The sequence below is a fragment of the Citrus clementina genome, unplaced genomic scaffold (genome assembly GCF_000493195.1).
Source record: "Citrus clementina cultivar Clemenules unplaced genomic scaffold, Citrus_clementina_v1.0 scaffold_3, whole genome shotgun sequence".
Classification (NCBI taxonomy): domain Eukaryota; kingdom Viridiplantae; phylum Streptophyta; class Magnoliopsida; order Sapindales; family Rutaceae; genus Citrus; species Citrus x clementina.
This window is the reverse complement of record NW_006262339.1, coordinates 43,835,157-43,847,271: the sequence shown is the minus strand read 5'-3', so window position 1 is coordinate 43,847,271 and position 12,115 is coordinate 43,835,157. Positions and strand designations below refer to the sequence as shown.

The 12,115-nt window shown below is 35.6% G+C and overlaps 2 protein-coding genes across 5 annotated transcripts; both read right to left on the bottom strand.

Moving 5' to 3' along the window:
• Positions 1-1,162: 1,162 nt before the first annotated feature.
• Positions 1,163-5,476, bottom strand: LOC18046343 (putative uridine kinase C227.14). 4 transcript variants are annotated; one of them, XM_006443856.2, is made up of 12 exons: positions 5,285-5,476; positions 4,760-4,899; positions 4,627-4,670; positions 4,011-4,088; positions 3,558-3,750; positions 3,442-3,472; positions 3,302-3,360; positions 3,076-3,149; positions 2,496-2,582; positions 1,761-1,822; positions 1,646-1,674; positions 1,163-1,563 (listed from the first exon to the last, which is right to left on the bottom strand). In XM_006443856.2, the coding sequence occupies exons 1-12, from the start codon at positions 5,340-5,342 to the stop codon at positions 1,477-1,479; spliced, it is 942 nt and encodes a 313-aa protein (XP_006443919.1). In that variant the 5' UTR covers positions 5,343-5,476; the 3' UTR covers positions 1,163-1,476. The 4 variants fall into 4 exon arrangements, 3 of the variants coding, with proteins under 3 accessions (XP_006443919.1, XP_006443918.1, XP_024045634.1); XM_006443855.2 differs by having other exon boundaries at positions 1,473-1,563; positions 1,761-1,796; XM_024189866.1 differs by having other exon boundaries at positions 1,502-1,563; positions 1,761-1,812.
• Positions 5,477-7,169: 1,693 nt separating this feature from the next.
• On the bottom strand, positions 7,170-11,858 carry LOC18046342 (F-box/LRR-repeat protein 17). The gene is made up of 11 exons (XM_024189643.1): positions 11,135-11,858; positions 10,674-10,775; positions 9,955-10,099; positions 9,693-9,877; positions 9,439-9,543; positions 9,241-9,338; positions 8,928-9,148; positions 8,777-8,843; positions 8,592-8,677; positions 7,706-7,801; positions 7,170-7,523 (listed from the first exon to the last, which is right to left on the bottom strand). The coding sequence occupies exons 1-11, from the start codon at positions 11,734-11,736 to the stop codon at positions 7,458-7,460; spliced, it is 1,773 nt and encodes a 590-aa protein (XP_024045411.1). The 5' UTR covers positions 11,737-11,858; the 3' UTR covers positions 7,170-7,457.
• Positions 11,859-12,115: the final 257 nt, after the last annotated feature.

Here is a 12,115-nt window from a genome sequence, read left to right as displayed (position 1 = left end):
CGATTTTTGACCCGATTAGCCCAACCCGAATTTTGAGGGCTTTGGCCCGAATTTAAGGGTAAAACATAAGGCTAGGGTTTAAAAAATAAAGGCCTGATTAAATTATGGTCAGGGTTAGGACTTTATATGACCCGAATCAATCTGACCCTAACTCTAATTTAATAATAATTTTATATACTTAAATTGTTTTCAAACTTTTTTTTCCTTTTTTTTAGAGGTAAAATTCTTGAAAGTAAAATTTTTACCCGAGAAGAATTTGTGGATGAAGAAGAATGTGGCCTGCAAATTTTGAAGTATTTTTTTTTAATGTTGGGTTATGAATTGTAGCTTTTATTAAACCAATGAACTCATTGTTTAAATTGTGGACTTATGGTATTGAGTTGTGTGTTTTTATTTTATTTGTTAAATTGATGAACTCTTTGGTTAGATTGTGGAATTAAATTGTGTGTTAATTGATGAACTTTTTGTTTATATTTGGTTATTTATATAATTTATGGTTAAGATGTTGAGTAGAGCAATTTTTATATTTATGTTACTTTAAATAAGTTTCAAAGTTTTTTAAATTTTAACACATTAGGGAATTTAAATTTAAATTATTTAAATATAAAAATTGGTAGGGCTCGGGCTTTTTCAGAGCCCGACCCTAACCCTTTTAGGGTCGGATCAGACCCGACCCAAAGGTGAAACAATATAGCTTTTTGTAAGACTAGGGCTCTTTAGTTGTGTTATAGGGTCGAGCTGACCCGACCCTGACCCGATAAATTGCCAACCCTAGTAAGCAGTGTTTAGGGGATTTTCGTGTTGCAATTGCTTAAAATCTTCTTTCCAGCAAAGGGCATCTCCAGTCTCAACGAACTAGGACAAATACTATTGGGAATGAGACACAAATCCTATTTTGATTTATCAAATAGCAAAGATAGCTCTTTAAATTTATCTCACTAGCTATTGTTTAGGCCAAGTTGGTCTGCAATGTCTCTTTCAACGAAGAACAAAAAACCTTAAAATGCACTGAGACCACCAACAATTCTTATTGGTAAATCTCTTGGACATAGTAGCATTGAGCTGATATAACATCGAAGCCTTAGCAAGTAAATATTCACCATGCTGTTTAAAATATAGAAGATAAGATTAAAAGCATATATCAAGCTACATGGAAAGTAAGTAAAGGTTGTGGAATTAATCGAAACCTAGTTGTATAAATATTTCTGATGTCATAATAAACTAAACATGGTAAGCCAGTCTTTTTTATAAATATGAAAAATGACCTCACCCTCAGTGTTCCATTATTGAATCCAACATCTTCTGTTAATTGACTCCAAAAAGGAGAACCCCAAAAGTGAAAAAACAAAAAAAAGTGTTGCCTTTTGATCCATTTATCTTTACATTTGGTTTGGCAGTCAATATATATGCACGCAAATGAGATTCATCCGACCTTGCTCTGCTCTTTCTTCTCTAGCACAGCTAGTGGTCTCACCATCAGATATCGATAGACTTTATCACTAAATCTGCATTTTTCTTTGACTTCATAATAAGCTCTGCATTGGGCCGATCATTATATTCTATCTGCAGAAATTATGTGTTACACGTAATTATCTAGCATGAGAGTTGGAGGATTGATAAATCTCAGAACCAACTACCAGCTTACCCGCCATTTAGCAACATCAGGGGGCTTCCCTGTAAAAGATCAGAAAAACTCATGACTAACCATTTATTTCAATTTCACTTTTGAGACAATTAGTTAAAACTAAAAGAAGTAATACCTGTTGAAATATGTCTCTTTAAAACTCGTTGCATAGCTGTGTCAAGGTCAACCTCAATGAACCTCAAATGATGAAGAAAAGTAGAACATTACCAGCTGTTTACTAAATAATAGTATGTAATTGCAGTAGCAACATTCAAGTTATTGATATTTCGTCAATCCTTGATATCTGATTTTACCCAAATGACAAAGCACTGTGGGAAAGCAGAATGCTGATTCATCTGTCCAAGACAATTTATTATGTAATCTTATTTATCTATGCACAGCCGATTCATCAGCACAAACTAAAACCTTTCTATAATTGACAAAGCAGTACTGAGAAAATGAAATGGCCAGGCCAGCATTTATGAGAACATGTAACGGTGAAAGTCCAATGAGCAGTGAACATTGTTTTTACTTCTAATTTTTTTAATTAAAAAGAAAAAAAAAAGATGTCTACCAGTTATTTGAAGATTGCTCTTACATCTAAAGGGGAAAATTTATAGCAAAAAACCAAGCCATAGTGTAAGATAGAATTGGAGGTAAAAAAGTTCTTAAGAGTGTGTTTCGCAAAACATGGGATTGCATTAGCTAATGCATTGCAACCCCATCTCTGGTAAAACTTTCAGGGCAATGCAATACAGTGTGTCAAATGCATCCTTATAGAATAGTGGCTTTCATACTACATTCATGTTACAGGCCATCAGTTCAGATAAACGAAATGACTGCTACTACATGAGTAAAAGCTAATCCTTACCACTTCTCATCAAACATAGATGATACATCCTTCCAAACTCCTCCGTCTAAAAACAGGTAATTTCCTTCTACTATAACAACTTTATGCCTGCAAAAGTAAGAAAGGAGGATTTCATCAATGCATCAACTAGACCTTCCGGATGCTACGCATACTTGCCTAATACCAATCCTTTCAACATGGAAACAAATTAATAAAAATTCAATAGAATTGAAAACATATACAGAATAACCTGCAGAATCAGTTGATATTTCAAAAGTTTGTAATCAAAATTTTCATTTAAACTGTCTTTGGTCAGATCAGAAGAATATCAGTTTCCATAAAAATGTCTCAAAGTAACATAAGTATAAAGATTCTAGCAAGGTCACTCCTCCTTTTGCCTTCTTTAGTTTGTAGGACAGCAATTGACCATCCAGGAAATAGAAATATGAATTTTCAATTTGGAGATGGATGCTAATCAGACATAGTATCCACAATATGCACTAAGACAAGTTTTTAGTTGCCGATTTTTATCAACCGAAAGACGTTTAATAAAACCACTAAATTTCAACAAAACTAGCAATAAAAGCTGTTACGTACTTACTGGAGGCCTACAAGGATATCATCTTCAACTGGATCTCCAACTCCATGATCAAATGAAGGTGCATACACAGATCCCTGAGAAATATATTGATAATCAAAATGAAATGCATTGTGCACATAATATTATCACATACCCTAGACACATAAAAAATAACTGTATAATTTATTTTTTCTTTCTCTAGCCCCATCAAAGTTTGTTGCCAAGTCTCAACCAAATCACTTCTAACCTGATTCCTCAGATTCTTCAGACAGTTAAGCAGTAGCAAGGGATTGAAAGTCCAGGGAGCTGAATGATGAAGAAAAGGATAAAAACTGTTAATTTCCAAGAAGATTTCAAGTTGCTAAATACCAAGTGTAGGAACCTCACCTCCCCTTCTTGCATGTGCTTCCTTTGGATCCTAAAATTCAGATACATTACTCAGAATTAAATGTTATGTTCTAGGTGATGATAAATCATATGAAGAAATATAGAGGAAGCATAACCTCCATTGCATCTAGCTGAGAAAGATATAGATGGAACCCATCCATAGGAAGAACTGTAGCAACATCTGGAGGCTTAACCTGAGAATCAAATGAAGAAGCTTTTTGAGGCCATATCTTGTTTATACGTCGCACTACTTCAGCTGCTAGAGTGCTCTTTCCAGCACCAGGAGGGCCAGCCAAACCCACAATATGCCTGCATAGTTAATCAGATAGACAATTTCATTTGATGAAGAAAGTAACTGAATACTAAGAACAAAAGATAACACTCTTCACAGAATCCCAACATCATTAAACGATGATTGAATATAAATACTGAAAATAGTTATTAAATGTTCACATTGAACTATTTTTGTTGAGAATTTGAATATAAAAGTATCTTCATCATAAGGCAACCACCGGTTATATAAGATATCAAAATCTAAATTTTGCTTCATTGAAGACAATAGAACTCACTTCACATTGACATTTGAGGCTAATGCTGATGTAGGAAGAAGACGTTGAGCCAAAGCATCATAAACTTCATCCATACACCTTTAAATGTCAGTAAACATTTCATTATAAACTAAACAGATAGATAAATTAAGAAAATATGAAAATTCATATCAACAGATGGACAAGCTGCACATAGTGTCACAAGCAAAAGCACATGACATTGGTATAAACATGTTGAGATGATTTACAAGAACCAAAACTGAAAAGAGAAACGTAAAATTAACCAAAATAAAAGTCCCCGTGTGTATTTTTCACAATTTTGATAAACAAGAAAAACTCTAAAATTCATAGCTAGGTATACGGCATATTGCTTTGCAAATAGTACTTCCTGCCTCGGTGGCATACATAAAGCTCCAAGCTGAGGGAAATCATAAATACTTAGGAATCCCAACTTGAACAAATGATTTCAAATCTACAAGCCAAAAGTTCAATAAGAAATTTTCTAATCACTAAGGTAACTAAGTATCTTCAAAATTCGTAGATTATCATTATAAACTTCAATATTGAACAGAGGCCAATATGGCAACAACAGATATTGCCATTATCCAAATTCAATGGTAATGATGTTTGACGATACCTGGCCTCTACAACAGGAATTTCTCTCCGTTGGCTGCATAAAACCTGATAAAGGACAAAATGAATCAAAATAAAATCACAATAACAGAGAAAACAAACATTCAGATTTTCAAGATTATCAATACAAGTTCCACCTTGAGAGAGGTTTTGTTCTGAACTAAAGACCTGGTTTTACCAAAAACAGGTTGTGCATTCGCATTTCTTCTGATCCATGAAAAGGACAAAAAACCATGATGCCCCGAGGGAAGTTCACCTCTCTTCAGCGGTGTTGACTCTGCATTAACAGATACTTTTACTGGAATGCAAACAATAATGACTAGAGAGAGAGAGAGAGAGAGAGAGAGAGCAAGAACCGAAATAAATAACACTCAATAGCTACTTACTAATGTAGGAAGTGTATTCGCATATGTGCGTATATATCAAAAAGTCCTATAGAATCAAAATCGCAATTATCTCACTCGAACGGTATGGTGAGAAAATAATGGATTATATCACTTAACCTGATATCTACAGATTATTATTATTATTATTTTGACAATCAGACTGACGAAACATTAAATGATAATTGAGATTTTTAAAAAGAAAAAAAATGGAACAAAAGTTTTAATCTTGTAGCATGTATAAACAAATTGAAAACCGATCGAATGGGAGAAGGAAACCTGTTGAAGAAGAGCTCAGACATGCTCTCGGAGTTGTAGAAAGCGAGGAGACATCCATTGAAAATCGACGACAGAGAACTGAACGGCGAACTTGTCCGGAACAGATGCTGGCGCTAAATGAAAATGAATATTTGAGTTCGCCACAGTAATTAGGATAGCCAGGATCCACACTCTAACACAGGGTGTTTAAAATTTAATTTGATCCGTTCAATCCGTTTTATTAGTAAAAATTTTATCCGTAAATTAATTTATTGAATTGAATTAAAAATTTAATATCTATAATTGATAGGTTGAATATTTCTATAAATCTCTAAAAATATGTGGATTTGTAAAAAATAAAAAATTATTTAATTAAAAAATAAAATTTATAAATATAATATTAGTACTTATTAGTAAATAAATAAATTAAAATATAATTATATTAACATTATATTATATATTATTCGATAATAATAAAAAATAAAAAATAAATAAATATAATTTTAATTTTTATGTATTGATCTAAACGAATGAGATTTTTTTTTATTTTAGTGTGTTATATTTTAAAATTTTAAATATATTTTTTAATTTTATTTAAATAATTAATTTTATTTTAATCTTATTTAATTTTAAATTTAATCGATAATAAATTTATTTTTATATTAAATTTTTTATTTAATTAATTCATGAATTGAACAAAATTAAAAATTTTAAATCTATATCCAATTTATAGAAATATAAATTAAATTCAAATTAAATTTCACTAATTTATAAATTAAATAAAATTAAAAATTTATAATCCATCAAATTCCATAAGCAAACATCCTAACTCTAAGCAGTTAAAATGAAGAAATCCTTCTGATTCTTTGTGAAATCAGTACACGTATCCCATTCCTTGTAAAACGGATCGTGTCTGACGTGACACGTATACAACGACCCCATAACAATCGGGAAATTTACAAAAATAGCCATAAATTTTTTGGCTTTTTTCATCTTAACCCCCCAAACAAACTTCTATCAACATTAGCCATAAAAAAGCCTTTGAGACCAAAGTACCCCTCTCTCTCATCTCTCCCCAACACTCCTTCCTGTAGCTAGCCGATATCATGCAGTCGGCGATGGCTTTTAAATCAGCCATGGCGGCAGTAGAAACACGCTCCATTTCGGAAATGGTGTCGTCAGAGATTCTGGACTCGGTTTCACTGACCTCGTAATCTTCAAGATCAGAGAAGCTCGCTCTAGAGGCCCTGGAAGAGGAGACGGAGACAGACTCATGGTCGAGATACTCTCCGTTGATCTTCAGCATATGATAAAACTCCCTTTCGAGTCCTTTCATTAGGGTTTGGACGAGTACGAGCTTGTCAGAAGTGGAGTGATGGGTGATGAAATAGTGCATGGCGGTCTGCAAGTCGTAAACGGCTTTGAGGTAGTCCTTGGCGTCTTGGCGGTTGTCGGAGGAGAAGAGAGAAGAGATGTTTCTACTGCCTGTCGCACCAAGCAAGGCTTGGCACTTGGTGCGACAGGCACCTGTCGCACCAAGTTTTCACGAAAGTTACTTTTGGTTTGTAAATAAGGGTAATTTGGGAAGAAAAGCGTGTGTTTAACTAATGTTGATAGAAAAAAATTGAGAGGGTTAATTGTGAAAATAGTAAAAATTTTATAGTTATTTTTATAAATTTCCCATAACAATCCACGCCACAATAATCCTTAACTGTACAATTTATCGATAATAATTGTTATCCTAATCGTATCGAAAGAGATCAACCCACGAAGTTTCGCAGTAAAAACAGAGGAATTAGTATTTTTTTTTCAATAAAAAGATCCCGCATTAACCACGATACAACAGCTCTTGGACAATGAGATATAAAAATTATACTATGGTTTTGTTCTTTTTTTTTTTAATTTATTTTTTAATGAGTTGCGAGACAGCTCAAATAAGTCCAGATACCATACACAAGGTGATCCAGAGTTCTTCCCACATAATGACTTTGTATTTAGTTTGAAATAAAACAACTGACTTGTTTGTGTTGGGAAAGAAAAGGTATTTAGTTTTACAAGGTAGCTGCCGCCAAATTTGAACAGTTACAAGCATTTGGGGATCCGAAGTGGTCGCAGACAAACAAGAATTTGCACCATGTTTACGTTATAAAGAATTGGTATCCTCCAGAAACAGAAGCCACTTAGATTTTATTAGTCAATCCACCACCACATAACATTCCCGTCTTCCAACCCTCCGCCGCTTCATCTCATCATCCGGCGGCTGAGAACAACAAATTTTTACATAAGTTTTTACATTCACTGATGAAGCATTTCTTCTAAGGAATTAAGAAATTGTTTCTCTTCATTTTGTTATGAACATACTTGTACGTTGTTACTTGTTACAGTACATCAACTAACATAAATTGTCACGTGTCTTTACTGTAAAATAGTTCTCGGGGTTACCTGACTGAAAGAATGCGGCACCCGTATTCTCTTGGAGCCATCAGCCGAACGTTTAAATGGATATTGGTCTTCTAGAGCAGAAGGGTTATTTTTTACCTGAAATAGTTTGTACTGACATGAGAAAATGGACGACTTGGGTCATAGTCTCTAAAAGCATAGAAACTGAGCTTTTATTTGAGTTTGCTTTGAGAATTTGAAGCTCACTCATGAAACATGAATACAATATTCTGATAAAACATAATGTTTTAAATTAGATTCCCTAATTTTAACCTACAGTTAATTATTACTTAACAGTAAATTGCACATACATGTTGGAAGTTTTAAGGGAGATTTCCATGCTGGAATGAACCTTGTTTCATGATAGCTCAGATCATAACTCCACCTCAACAAAAACTTGCCTATCAATTAAGCTGGTGATAGAAGTGCACATTTCCAAGAAGATGCCACCCCCAAGTAGCAATGAAACTAGAATAACCATTCATTTTCTAGAAGTTTATAAGTTGTCAACAAAGTATCTGAGTTTCACATTTTGTACATGGTTTCAAAACTATATATCCAATACTGACAGCCAGCAAAAAGCTTTATGATGTTATCTGCGGTGTGATTTGTCTTTTAGATAATTAGATTCTAACAACTGCTAGAAAAGTAAGCCATGCATCCCACTTTTTAGATTTTGCAAGGTTTGTCAATGAAAAAGAGCAAGTCATTTTGTTGAAATTAATGCTGAATGTATGAGCTTCTCATATTGGACTTGTAATCATTTTCTTAAATAACAAAGGTATAAATGCTTAATCAGCTTTGTGCATTTCCTTTTTCTTGATAAAATACCAAGGCTGCAAAAAGTTTATGAACAAACAAAAATAAGCATAAATAATTAACTGTTTACCTGGCTATGAATGGTGTCAACTAGTAATTCTTGACAGCCTGATGCATGCACACTTTCTAATCTGGGGCAATGAAGTAGCAATGTTTCTGGATATTTTAACACAATTTGTACCATGATTAATACAGTTTATCCCACTGTTCAAATAGATCATCTGCTAATAAATCAAAGTGAATTATGTAATATACCTGGCCGCAAGTTTCTACATGAGTTCAAGTTCAGATCATTTAGTTCTGGACAGTTTAGACATAGAGCCTGTATTTATATTAACAAAGTAAGATCATGAAGAGGGATAAAGATACACATAAAACAATATGAACTTTATAAAAAATAACTCACATCTAAGCCAGAGCAACCCCACAAGCTTAGTTTCTTCAAGCAGCAATGTTTAATTATCAACTTCTGATACATGAGATGCAGTTTGTTGTTAAAGGCTTTCTGTAACTCAAAGTCACAGGTTTCATCAGAGTTTGAATCTTCAGAAGTGGGATCACATATTGACATTCCACAGTCCATGAGCTCAAGGAGAGGTAGCTGTGCTGTGGCAAACTGAATTCCACCTGAGAGACCCAATTAACATGTTAATCAGCATAAAACATATGGAACCATAAAAAAAAAATGCCATAGATTAGAGCCAGGACTTGAAGATTACTTGAAGTAATATTAGGACAAAGAGCAAGGAGAAGTCTTGACAGAGTATTAGGGAACACATTGCAGATCATTCCAATGCCACTGTCACTGATGCTAGATCTGCCATTAAAGTGTAATGTCAAATATAAAATACAGGAGACACGCTAATGCTTAAAAAGCAACAATTTGGAAGAAAAGACTGAGTCAAAATAAAACCTACCCACTTAGATCAAGCAATTCTAATTTTGAGTAGGTTGAAGCAATGGCAGCAACAGATGCATCAGTGATTTCTGATCCAAGTACAAGCGAAAGCATTCGCAACCCCCTGAATGAAAGGGCACTTAAATCAATATTCATTTATAGTTCAACAACTCAAGGTTATTTGTCATAATATATACATGGAGATCCATGGACAACAGAGTATATGCAAAGATACTGCTCAAGGTTTCATGTGCATGAAGCCACTTCACAAACCTTAAGCCTGCGGCTGTAAGTGCTAGCACAACCGAATGAGAAAGTCGAATTGATGCTATGTGTATGTTTTGCAACCTTGGACAATTCCTTCCCAGTCCATCAGCCATGGTAGTAAGGTCAGTACTATCATTCTCTTGGCGAGAAAATTCCAGAGAGATTTCTCTCATATTGGGACAATTAAAAATCTGCATGAAGGGAACACTGATATAAAGAAGAATTCAACTAGATTCCCAATCAAGAGATAAAGAACATGAATAATTACCATCTTAGAGAGGGAGTAAAGATCTGAAAGCCAGAGTGTAGAAAGACTTGATGAGCAGAGGACAAAACCTCCTAAATTAGAACACCCCTCCATCTTAAGACTTGCAAGACATCGTTTATCAGCAACAAAACGACCCAATTCATCACTACATGGAAAAACACCAAACAGACCCTTTAATCAATCAGCAGCAGTCAACCAATGCCAGACCACTAATCTTACAACAAACTAAGGTATGAAACCTAAATAGCTAACAATTTAATTGCAATTTTAGGAGACTGCTCAAAAATTAAAAAATTCCAATTATAATTCCCAAAATGTAATTCAGCACTGTTTATAAGGGCAATGTGGAATCTTTAAATCAGCACAACTTAAGCATATGTTCAGATGAAAAGGCCCTACATATTAAAATCTGACATTGACAAAAACAACTAAGAACTTGAAATCCATTTGTATTCCTAGAATCATTTTCAACCACTTATTGACAAACATTGAATCATTTGATCCTTATGTTGATATCACCTAGAAATAAGGCATCTCTCAATTTTCAACCAATTATTGCACTTGAAATCCATTTGTACTCCTAGAACTTAGGGTTGAATACAATAAAGAACCAAATTCACTCAACATTAACAGACTCCACAGGGAAAACAACTAGAGAAATAATGCACCACGTGGTAGATCAAACAATGGACGTGAAAAATAAGGATAAGCAATCATACCCAGTGATCCGATTTACCGCAGATCCAGATGTGTAAATCTCCATAGATTCCAAATTGGGGCACGAAAATGCAATGCATGCCAACATTGTTGCATCTACATCACTGCAAACATAAGTTAAGATTTTAGAACGAAAAAAAAAACGTAAATAAATCCAAAATAACATAGATCTTGAAAACCTGAAATCCATCTTTGCATTGAAGTATCAGTCTTAGTAAAAAATTATTAGCATTAAACTAATGTTCCATAATATTGAATGATGTCTATAGATCAAACAGTCCTGTGCATTTATCTTTATAAATCACGCTACATTATCACATTTAGTCCTCGTTTTCGGTTATCTTGTTCAATTATACCCAGATTATCGTGTTCACTTTCATTATCCAAACACCATCTCTGTCAGTTGCCAAGCAATGCACCCAATAAAACCCTAGATCTGAGTGAAATAGTCCACAACCCTAACCTTTCCATCGTAAGAGAGAGCCTAACAAGGGCGGAACACTTCTGCAACACGGATCCAACAAACCCGACCTGAGCCCTCGGCGGAACCCGAAGTCTGAGCTCTTCCGCGGCCCTCCACAGCCTCCTAGACGTCTCCCTCCACCCTTTACACACCTGCGCCGCCGCCAACAGCCCCGGTGGAGGCAACCTCCTCAGCACCTCCCACAAAGCTGCCGCCGGCAAGCCGCCAGACAGCTCAGGATCCGGATCCAGAAGCTCCTCGATGGCGAAATCCGGTTCGGGAGACTCGCAAGTGAGATCGATGTTGTCAAAAGACAAGGCTCGGCGGAAGCGGGAGTAATGCTGGTGACGTGGGGGGCGGCTGGCGGAGAGAGACGTGGGAGCGGAGATAGCAGCGGAAGAATCGGAAGGCGCTGGAGTAGCAGCAGGAGGAGAAGGAGTGGAGGGGGTGCCAACGTGGCAAGAGTGGCCTTTCTTGGGTTGGCCACAACGGCCGCAGTTGTAACTGCCACGTCGTTTGGAGGGGCGGAGGTTGAAGTCGAAAGATGAATAATCGGTGGAGGAGGGCGACACGTGGGGCTGGTGTTGGCGGTTATTATTCATTGTGTAAGCGCGGGTGCGCGAGAGGGAGTGTGAGTGTGTGACAGAGGCGATGAAAATAAAGGGGAGGGGATTGGGTTGGGTTGGTGGCGGAGGCGCGGGAGATTGGATGCACTTTCGCGCGCTGGTTTTGAAGGGGAAAAATGATAATAATAATAAAGCGCGGTGCGAGGAGCGTCGTATGCTTTGGGTCAATTTACAGTTCTCTCCTCGGTTTGGGCGGGTGAAAACACGTGACTTTATGCCCTTTTTTGTTTTTCAAATTTTCTTATCATGTGGCGCGACCGCCCCCGCCAAGTTTTGACTGTGAGTCTTTGAGTTAAATTTTCCACTGTTTCAATCTGGTCAGCTTATTTATTTGGGGTGGGTTATATAAGTAATT